Source organism: Amblyomma maculatum, chromosome 3 (genome assembly GCF_055883805.1).
Source record: "Amblyomma maculatum isolate TAMU_Amacu chromosome 3, ASM5588380v1, whole genome shotgun sequence".
Classification (NCBI taxonomy): domain Eukaryota; kingdom Metazoa; phylum Arthropoda; class Arachnida; order Ixodida; family Ixodidae; genus Amblyomma; species Amblyomma maculatum.
This window is the reverse complement of record NC_139346.1, coordinates 212,768,060-212,778,472: the sequence shown is the minus strand read 5'-3', so window position 1 is coordinate 212,778,472 and position 10,413 is coordinate 212,768,060. Positions and strand designations below refer to the sequence as shown.

General features: G+C 46.0%; 1 protein-coding gene across 1 annotated transcript in view; it reads right to left on the bottom strand.

Annotated features, from left to right (window-relative positions):
- Positions 1–361: 361 nt before the first annotated feature.
- fuss (SKI family transcriptional corepressor fussel) overlaps positions 362–10,413 on the bottom strand; it is a 58,269-nt gene continuing 48,217 nt past the window's right edge. Inside the window, exons 8-14 of the mRNA XM_084597216.1 lie at positions 10,092–10,172; positions 8,317–8,373; positions 6,999–7,073; positions 3,839–3,913; positions 1,285–1,350; positions 550–597; positions 362–485 (exon numbers count right to left, since the gene is read on the bottom strand). Coding sequence (XP_084453342.1) covers positions 403–485; positions 550–597; positions 1,285–1,350; positions 3,839–3,913; positions 6,999–7,073; positions 8,317–8,373; positions 10,092–10,172 — 485 coding nt within the window. The 3' untranslated portion in view covers positions 362–402. The remainder of the gene's footprint in view (positions 486–549; positions 598–1,284; positions 1,351–3,838; positions 3,914–6,998; positions 7,074–8,316; positions 8,374–10,091; positions 10,173–10,413) is intronic.

Here is a 10,413-nt window from a genome sequence, read left to right as displayed (position 1 = left end):
AGTCTTATATGAATTTGTTCCGCAAATAAGGTGATGCGACGCTACGGTGTCCTTTTTTTTTCTACCAGCAAAAACATCCAAAGAAGGGGAAAAAAAATGCTTCAAAACATGTCATGAGCGCTTGACCGGCTTCGTCACTTGCGGCTTTTCACTTCTGCGCGCATCCGCTGTTGCTTCAGCGTAGAGTTTCTTTGAAATTAAAACTTGACTCATGCATGCCGGCGTACGGTACCGCGCGGCTATGAATAGAACAGGGCAGCGCCATTCAAGTGCCGACACATGAGAAAGCGGTCCAGTGGACACAGCCAGCGACGGCAGCTTCGATGGCGAGTCGCAGGCCATCATCGTTGCAGCTCTGTCGCGATGAAGTCTTGCGTGAAGCCCAGCGCCGGCGACGAGACTTCATTCTCCTTTGTAGCTGCACTCGGCACAGTGTCTGGCGCCCAGCATCTTGCAGGCGAGATGCTGCATCGTGTCATGCGTGTCTGCACAAAATGAATGAATGAATGAATGAATGAATGAATGAATGAAACCCTTCGTGGTACCTACCGGCGATGATGCTCCTTTGCTGCATCTGCTGGTAGTGCAGGGAAAGCTCTGCGCGTGGAATAGAAGACAAAACGATTGTATTAACTTTGTTTATTGTGGACTTGTTGTAAAGAATGTGCACCGCACGTTTTAAGCCTCACCTGTCTTCTCTCAGTGTAAAGTTACATGTTTTAACTTCAGTTTTAAAAATAAAACCGTATCTCACGAGTTTGTTGCACTGATATACAGGTAAGTGAGTCACCTACACACTCGGCAATGATTACTATCGTCACGATCGCTGGGTAATATATTCGGATGCAAATGAAGAACGAAGTGGCAGGTACGTCTCAAGAGAAGATGCTCCAGTCAAAGGCTACGATCGAGTACTACGATGTAGCGTTTATTCCGTGTTTTACCCTCTTCCTCCTTCCAGTTCGCTCTGGTCACGCAAGCAGTTGCAAAGGACTAACTATATGACGTTATGGACATCGATCGATGTCCTTGCTGGAGGCTCAAGTGTTTAGGGGCTTTTACCTCTGCGTTCTCGAGTTGTATCCAACTACAAAAACAGTGACTTTAGATACGAGCATCTGGCTATGCTATTATGTCTATTTCTTATAAGCACTTAATTTTTTATGAATTTAGAGACAGAGCTTCGCGTTTCATACTCCAAAGCAGCCATTCGCTACGCTTGACCATTCGAATGGAACGCGTTAAAAAAAAAAAAAAGGCAAACATGAAAGTTACTGTACGCACCTTTCAGCTTGGCTTGCACAGTAAATCTTGCCTTGCGTTCCTGGTCCAGTTCCTGGCACAGAGCATCTGGGTGGGTAAGGTGAGCATTTGTGTCAGCTGAATTTTGAGAATACAGGGCGCGCGCAAAAGTTTGGTGGCGTTGAGATGTTACAACGCAGGTGCTTTAGAGCACGTGGCAAAATCGTAACACTCGACACGTCATTAGTTCTTGTTTCTTCCGCTGCGCGGCCTGGAGATTCATTGTTCCCGGAATATGGGAGGCGCTGTGGTTTTCGCGCGCTCAAAGCTAAAAGCAGAAATGTGTTTTAGCGCCGTTCAGTTCTACTGTTAGCGCTCTTCGAATGCATTGCAAGACCTGACTCATACTAAAACCAAGAGGAACGTGTAACTCATTGTCAAATCTCTGTAGCATAGGGCTTCAGGGAAGCTGCACCTGCTGGCCATTTTGATGGTATTGAGGGCCACTAGTCAGATTAATCATGTCGATTTGGAGGCCGGCTAGCCAGGCAAAATATTAAAACGAAGCACGCACTTTTGAAACGCCGCTTGGAAAAGACGTGAAGGGGACGTTTGCTACATTGTAGCTACAAAGTAAAATCAGAGTGCATTCCACGGGGGAGAAAAAACCCCGCGCATGCTCAAAAGTCGAAGGGACGTAGACAAAACCGCGAAAACAGTGGTCAGCCTTTCAGGTAATAAAAGGAATAAATGTACAGGAAGAATGTCTCGCTAACTTTAATATAGCTTTTGTTAAATAACTTTTTATCCAACCTTTATAACAGAATGTGTACGGATGCGCATGTCACCCTGATTTTACGTGCATCCAACTTTTCTCAGGCCTGCTGATGTTTGTGGCTGCCTAGCTGTGTGCGAAACATTGAAACCAAACCTGTAAGATTCATTTTGATGGTTGCTTCTGCTATATAGCATGCGATGCTTTGCTGTATTGGCGTTAGAATCAGCTGGCCAGTGCTCTCTGCATTCGCGTTACCCCTTGGCCACGCAGACACGTAAATGCGGATATGAACTAGCTGGTGGTAAAACGCAGCCGATGAAATGCAACAGCGCGAGAAAGAGAGGACGAAAACACATGGGCAGGACTAGTGCCCTTCCTGCGTAATGAATGTTTTGTCCTTGTGTTCTGACGCCATTGAATTTCGTCAGCTATTTCTGTAATATTTATTTGTTTGCGCATGCGCCGTGTTTTGCTCATCAGAGGACGCATTCTACTAATGCGATAGCGTTAAAGGCTCCGTCCGAACATCCGGCGCCGTCGCTGACGTTGTGAGCGAAAAATCGCTAGCGTAACGCTGGGAGGTGGTATAGCTGGCAGCTGAGATGGCCGCGCACTGACTGGACGTAAGCTTGTCTGACGTTGCGTTTGTCAGGAACTGTCGGCTCGGGTCTCTTTTTTGTTATCTTCATGAATAGTAAAGGAGAGGTTGGTGCCGCATAGCTGCTCCGACTACTCTTTTTCACAATCCGTACATATATGTGGGTCAGTGATATCAGAATCAGCCTACCAGGGCCCTTGCCCTGGCAGGCTGACAAGTTACTCCTGACAAGCCTATACCTATGCTATCGCAAGCTTATGTGGTCCCCATAGCTTTTTTTTTTTTTTAATGTGTAGCATCCGTTCTGTCCTTAATTTTTACAGCTACATTTTCTTTTACAAACATATTTCAGTAGTCGACAAAGGAGGTGCTGTAGAAAAAAAAAAAGGGAACAGAAGTGATATACGAGGAGTCAGTGGGGTAGAAGGAAGGTGTAGAAGGAAGGCATCCATGGCGTTTGGACGGTCTTATTTACAATGAGGCCCACAAGAGGAAATAGTCATTGTCACTTTTTAACCGCTATTATCATTGCCAACACAGTCCTCAGATCATGTTTCTGGGTGGGATATGTTAATTTGATCTACACTCAGCTATGCAACCTGATTGGATGATATGCTGCAAAACCATCAGTTACATTAGGCCTGATAACTAAATGGCGGGTACTGCGCACAAAAAGACACGGACCAGAAGGGAACACCACAAGCGATTGTGGTGTTCACTTCTTGTTCTTGTTTTTTTGTGCGCAGTACCCCCTTTTATTTATCAGGATTGACCGACTGGCCCAACGACGCTCTCTCTTAAAATTCATTAAGCTTCCCTTGATGGCGCTGACAGAAAGAAACCTCCATGAATGTCCGCATCTGATGCGGGCATAGTCACTCTAGCCGAGACCAATGGGGTTTAGAAGTAACAATGGAAGCGTGAACGAATCGGCGGTTGAGATTAGCAAGAAATGTTTGGAAGATTGGCGGATAAATAGCAGGGAGGGGACGAATTGAAGCTAAATCGAAATTAAACAAGGTTATTTAGAGGTAATCCGTGTCTAAAAGTAAAGTTATTATTGTTGAAGAGTTATCTAAGTTAAAAAGCAGAAAAAAGAAAGGTTGATCATGGTGGCGATCCTATTACCGCTCTGTTTCAAAGGTTTCAAAGGGGACGCACTTAACATCCACCCACCCATCCTGGCACATCGAGGCACTGCAGCGACTGTATCTTCTTACCTCGCACCACTTGCAATTGCTTGGTGAGTTCTTCGCGGTACGCGACTTCTTTCTGCACTTGCTCCTCGAAGGTTTCTGCGCAAAGAATTCGACGCGGTTATGTTTTTTTTTTGTCCCGTCTCATCTGCAAATGCCCTGCGGACAGGAGAGGCTTGCTAACTCAGTGCAGTGAATATAAGGCCACTCTCTGCAAATACTGTTGTGCCGCTAACCCAGTGGAGTGAGTATCTCTGCAAATACTGTTGTGCCACAAACACTGCATTTTGCTCAGGTTAAAATGATGCTCAGAATTACAGCGAAGCATTGATGTCGTGGTCTTCGTTTGCGTAAGTATTCGGTCTTCACTTGTTTTGTGCGCGCGCATGTTTCAAATTATTATTAGAAACATTTAGCTTAGCGCTACCGCTGACTGCCACCGTCTACCGCTACCGCGCTTTAATGTGTACACAGAGCTTTTACCGAAATAAGGTTATTTCAGTGTAACTTTCTTTGTTTGCAAGAAAAATACAAACGGTGTCTCGCACGTTGTGCCTCTATAGTGCGGTTAACTCGTTTGATAATTCGTGGAATTTAAATACCCTACCCTTAAATTCAAGTCTGAAATTTCGTCTTTCCAGAAGTATTTTCTTGTAGTTGTAATTTCTTGTACGTCGGAGCTGGTGGTGACATTGCGCGTTTGAATATTTTTATTGTTACGATGAAGCAATGCTATAGGGTACGCGCTTCGTATCAGGAGAATATACGCCAGCTTTGGTACATCACTAACTTCTTAGTCAATATTCTTTACAATTACATGGGGAATCTAGCTAACGTGAGCGCATAAACACGGACACAGAGAGAATATAAGGACACAGCAGGCACTATGTATTCGCATCAGCTTGCCCAGATATCTGCGCAGAATCTGACGCAGAAGCGCCTCATCTCCGCTGGTGAAAAACACATTGCAAAGATTTGGTTTGGTTTATGTATTTTAACGTCCCACAGTGACTCAGGCTATGAGAGACGTCGTAATAGAGGGCTCCGGAAATTTCGACCACCTGGGGTTCTTTAACGCGCACTGACATCGCACAGTACACGGAAGGCTTCTTTTTCGCTTCTATCTCAAAGAGGCCACCGCTGCCGGGGTACATCGCAAAGTGATGTGTTCCTGCGAAAAATGGCACTCTGATCATTTGTTCAGCAGAACGTCTCAATGTTTTTTCACTGAATGAAAAGGTTAGGGCTCAAGTGGCAAAATCTATTGAACAATCCTTATATATTCAGAAATGTGTCCCATGAAGTCTGGGACTGAACTGAGACAGCACGCGAGGTACGGAGGTCTCGAGCTCGCTCTTCACCGAGTAGCGTGTTGTTTTCCCATTCCGATTTCATCCTAATCATCTACAATCCATCACTTACCCACAGCAAACGAGAAAACTGCATTTCCCGATCTCTTTAATTGGCTTTTACGACTGTGATACCTGTCCCTAGTGGATTATTCATTCGACGAGCTTGTACATTCACTCAGCGTTTCCATCGGCCCAGATTTCTTAGCTCACGTGACTCGCTAGTCGTTTTCCACCGATAGCGTGAGACGGTGCTTACTCCACAGCTGCGGTGGTGTCAGCGCCGCCCCAAGGACGTCACAAGCGAGAGCTCCGCGCAGCGGCGCTTGTCGCCGCCAGCCACGCAGGTCGGCGCAACACCGATTCGGCGCCGCGAATGTTGATGCAAAACTCGCATGCAGGCGCTTTGGCGTAACTGTGTACCGGCTGAACGCCGCCGCAGGTAAAAACACTCCGACTAATGAGCCTCTCGGTGTCCCCCGTGTTTAACAGTGTGCGGCACGCGAGCCGAATATCGGTGCCGGGCTGAGAATAGGAGCGCTGTTTTGAATATGTGCGGAACCTCGTGTACACAGCAGTATTCGCTGACTCGCTCTATAGTTGTGCCGTCGCCAAGTGGCGATAGTAGATATAGCGATGGTTACGTGGCGGCCCTCGGCTTCGCCCTATCTGATTCTGTATAGGTAGCATGACTGCAGCAGATAATGAGTGCGGCTACGTATAAGTAACTTCACGAGGGCCTGCGCTCAACAGTGGCTCGCTGAATAGGGAGATAAACTTTAGTGCGATGACCTACGTGCTTTCTTGCACACAGTTTCGCGGTTGAGCGGCTATTTGTGCCACTTGTTTTTACTGTTTATGTTCCTCGTTTCAGCCTCCCACAGCTACCCATCAGAACTTGTATGTTGTTTTATTATTTTTTTGCTGCGCATTTATTTGTCAAAGACTTTCTTTCTTTCACCTTTGGGAGGAATAGTCCTTTTTCTATTGTTGTCTTCATTCACTGCCCTTAAAGCAGGCAATTTGCTTTATTTCAGCATTCTGTAGAAAATCAGTCTCTTTATAGAACAAAATCGTGGGCGGGGTTGGAGGGATGAAAACTGTTCGGGGAAAAGGTGGTGTATACTACCAGATCTTCAGTGAGGCTTCGCTGCCACCCCACAAATTCCCACCAGCAACAGCAGGAGGGGCAGGTAAGGAGGTCACTGTTTTGGTTTTGCTTAAGAGCCCACTGCCGGATTGATCGCTTCGACGTGTGGCTTTCTTGCGTGGAGAAAGCGTCGAAAAGGCACTGCAGAAGCAGGCAAGGGTTGGTATATATGCATCAATTTCAACTCTAGATAGAACATCGAGAAAGTCCTCCGAAATAGTTTACTTGCCAAGGTGTGTGCATATGCACTCTGACCTGGGTGAATCGTTTCAAGATTGGTTTGGTTTGTTTTGTGAGGGTTTAACGTCCCGAAGTGAGCCAGGCTATGAGAGACGCCGTAGTGGAGAACTCCGGAAGCTTCGACCACCTGGGGTTCTTTAACGTGCACTGACATCACACGCCACACGGGCGTCTTGCTTTTCGCCTTCAACGAAAAGCAGCCGCCGAGGCCTGGATTCGATACCTCGTCCTTGGGTTTAGTAGTCGAGTGCTCCCGAAAAATAATTCCGCCACCGTTAAAAGACTTCTGATCACTGAGTCTTTTTGCTGCATGCTAAATTAAGCCGTTTGCGCAAAAAAAAAAAAAGGAAGGAGGGGGGGGGGGGGGGGGGCGATATTGCCAACATCGAGAGCATTTGCGCACCCCCCTCCCCCTCTCCCCAAAGAAAAAGAAAGGCCTGCGTACCTCGCATGAGGCGAAATTCTCTCTCTATTTTCTTCCTGGCTTGGGCTTCTCTCAGCAGCACGTCCCGAAGTTCATCTGCGAGTAGATGGAAAGCAAAATAACGAAAAATAAAACACACGACACGCTGAATTGACTTTGCTTGGCTTTGGAGGATGGACGCTTCAGTTTCTGTGGCTTTAGAAAGACGCCGGCAGTTTAGAATTTTCACACCGGCGCAGTTTTTGTAGTAAAACGCCTGCTCCGTTGACATCCAAACTACATCCACTCTCTACCCTGAAACTTCCTAGTCGCTTCTGCCCACCTGATTTTGTGTCGCCTACTACTCCATTCGCCTGCTGTTGGAATACATCCCTCCGTAGCTTTTTATTTTTTTTTTATCTAGACGTTTACGATAGGAGCAACTACACGCTAAAACGATTGAAAAAAATATTTTGGATTGTTATATATTCGTAATAAATTGATAACCTCTTACTAACACACAGAATTCTTATATCTTTAAAATACACTGTGGCTACAAATGTCGGCCTGAGCAGCTGGTACCGCAAATAGCAGAAGTACTATCAGCGACAAAAGTTTCCAGGACGCATCATCAGGAAAGCCAATAGCTTTGTTATTAGTCGGTGTCCGGAGACCAGACCTGACGGTCTGAAGTTTGCACTCTCATGTTGGGCGCTTGTAAAGGATGGGGCGCTTGTACGCCAAATTTCCTTTTCTCATGTCCTGGAAACTTTTGTCACCAGCAGTACTCCCGCTGGGCTACCTGAAGTGCGTGAAATTAATGTAGAAGTCAAGTTTTTGCAGCAGCGGTTGTTTTGCACGCTTGAAGTGTGTGTGTGTGTGTGTGTGTGTGTGTGTGTGTGTGTGTGTGTGTGTGTGTGTGTGTGTGTGTGTGTGTGTGTGTGTGTGTGTGTGTGTGTGTGTGTGTGTGTGTGCGTGTGCGTGTGCGTGTGTGTGTGTGTGTGTGTGTGTGTGTGTGTGTGTGTGTGTGTGTGTGTGTGTGTGTGTGTGCGTGTGCGCGTGTGCGCGTGTGCGCGTGTGCGCTTGTGTTTCTTCTTATTTCTGTTAATCTGGGATAAAAATAAACGCTTTTCAGCTTTTCAGCTGTCAGTTTCTGAAATCTTCATTTCCAATTTATTACTGCATACTCCATAAATTGTAGCTAGCTGCCACGTCTAACTGCGTACAAATTGATCTCCGTACAACAGAAGGAGATGGATCTGCTTGCCTGCATCTTGTCTACAAATAACTCATTACTGCCTGTCGCAACAAGGGGGCGAATGAGCATGAAAATCTTAACGTTCAGTTTCTCGTGACTTACCTTTGCTTAGTGTGAATATACTCGAAGGATCCAAAGAGTGGTCGAAGGTTTGCGTTTCTAGAGAAATAGAAAAGCCAGAACAAACCGGCAAATTTGTGAGCAAAGCGATTTTATGAGCGTGCTACGGACCGCACTGAAACGTCACCAGAGATTAAACAAAAGCGGCACCTTTAAGAGTATGCGAGCACATGCATCACCACATTAAACCTTCTTTTCCCACTCTCTTCTTGACCGCAACGACATCGTCATGATTCACGTGCAACTCAGTTCGAGGAGATTGCTCAAAAAGATGGGTTCCAATGCTCAACAACAAGTAGAAGTTCAAGGGTAAACCCGGTGGTTTTGTTTTTAATCCTTCCGGGTCACGTTTATAATTGCGGCTCAGAACTATTTTTCGGCTGGAGTAGCCTATCTGGGCACAAAAAAAAAAAAAGTTTCTCAATGAAAAAAAAAAAAAAAAAAACCCACAGTGGCTAGCTCCTTCCACACATATGCAGAGCCTCTTATATACTCTCAAGACAGATAGTGTAACATCAAAATGCTAGGATTTGCGACCTCAGCACCCTAATGATCGTTGTGCATCGCAAGTGCGCGTGACGCAAGAAACCCATAAGTAATGGTACACATTCGTACTGACTGAAATGTCTGTCAGCCACAAGACGGCGAAAGAAGCTATGGCCAGCCCACTGTTTCATGGGACATTTTCTGTTGCGCACTAAAAAAATAATAAGGAGGCTATTTTCAATGAAAAAAATGTCCGATTCTCCTGAAAAGAGGAAATTAATGCCAGCTAAATAACACTCTGGATAAAAGACAAATAGTGTAGGTGGGGACAAAAGTAAATGGAGCCCGCTGCTGGCTTCTAACGTGTTGCCTAATTGCACTCGCTAGCTATGGTATGTGGATGCAGGTAGCAGACGCCGGCGAAGCTTTTTATGAGGAAGCGAAGATTCTTCTTTTGCGACACGGAAGGCGTGATCGGTTCAAGAACGAAACGTTTTGTTCCATTTACTTTTGTCCGCACCTGTACTGTTAAAACGTGGAAGCGCAATATCAATAGGCAGGGCTGCAAAGTGCTGAAATTTGAAACAGGATGGAACTAAGGGTACTAATTAAATATTATGCTTGCTGCTGGTTGCAGTTTGACTGGGTCCAGAATAATGAAATGAACTCACTGTCTTAGAGTTTTCAATCTGCATTTCTCGTAACAGCGCACAGCGCAGCACATTTTTGTGGCTAGAATCGCACCTCGACAGAAAGGCGGGAAAAGCATTGACAGGCAAGCAGAACAACTGCGTCTTTCTCTCCTCGAAGTGTTACATTTACTGTTGCTTCTGAATTACGCTAGGTTGAAAAACTTCATTGCTGAGTTTTTACCTGGGATTTTACCAATGCTCGCGAAAAATCCTTGCCTTTTTTGTGGCGGTCTCATGAAGCAGTGAAATACTCAGTCAGTGTCGTTACTGTGGGACTGCACCAATAAGTAGATAAAGAAATGAGCAACGACGCAATAAATAAATTACGATACCACAGTCACGATACCCCTCACATCACGATACCCCAGTCAAAAACGTCGCGCCTGTTTTGTATACAGGAGTGCATCATCACACAATTCGGTTCGTCGCCTTTCACCATTTTGTTGCTCATTTTGAAAGATCACGCTTCAACTGATGCAAACGTTGCTGCATCACTGTCTCGAGAAGTTCGTCAATGTCACAGGCAGACTGCAGAAACACTCAACGCGACATCGCTCGCAAAGCGGGCTGCGCACGAACCCGAAAATGGTGACGCTTCGAGGGCGTCTCGCTTCCGGCACTCTTCCTTGATCAGCTGCACCACGGACGTCACGGCGTTCTCTGGGCATAGGAAGATAAACACGCTGCAGCAGCGCCAACTGACAGACGCCGCTGAGATGGCAGCGGCGACGAATTACGTCATCATCATAGTCGTGATTATAAGCCGTGATAAGATTGCTGCAGATAAATTGCGCTTCCCGATTCATTTCCAGTCATCCTTGTCTCGCGCAAGTCGCAGGTTGTCATATTAGAGTTACGTTTCTACCTTATGCGCACGTTTATCCCCAACACCCTCAATCTG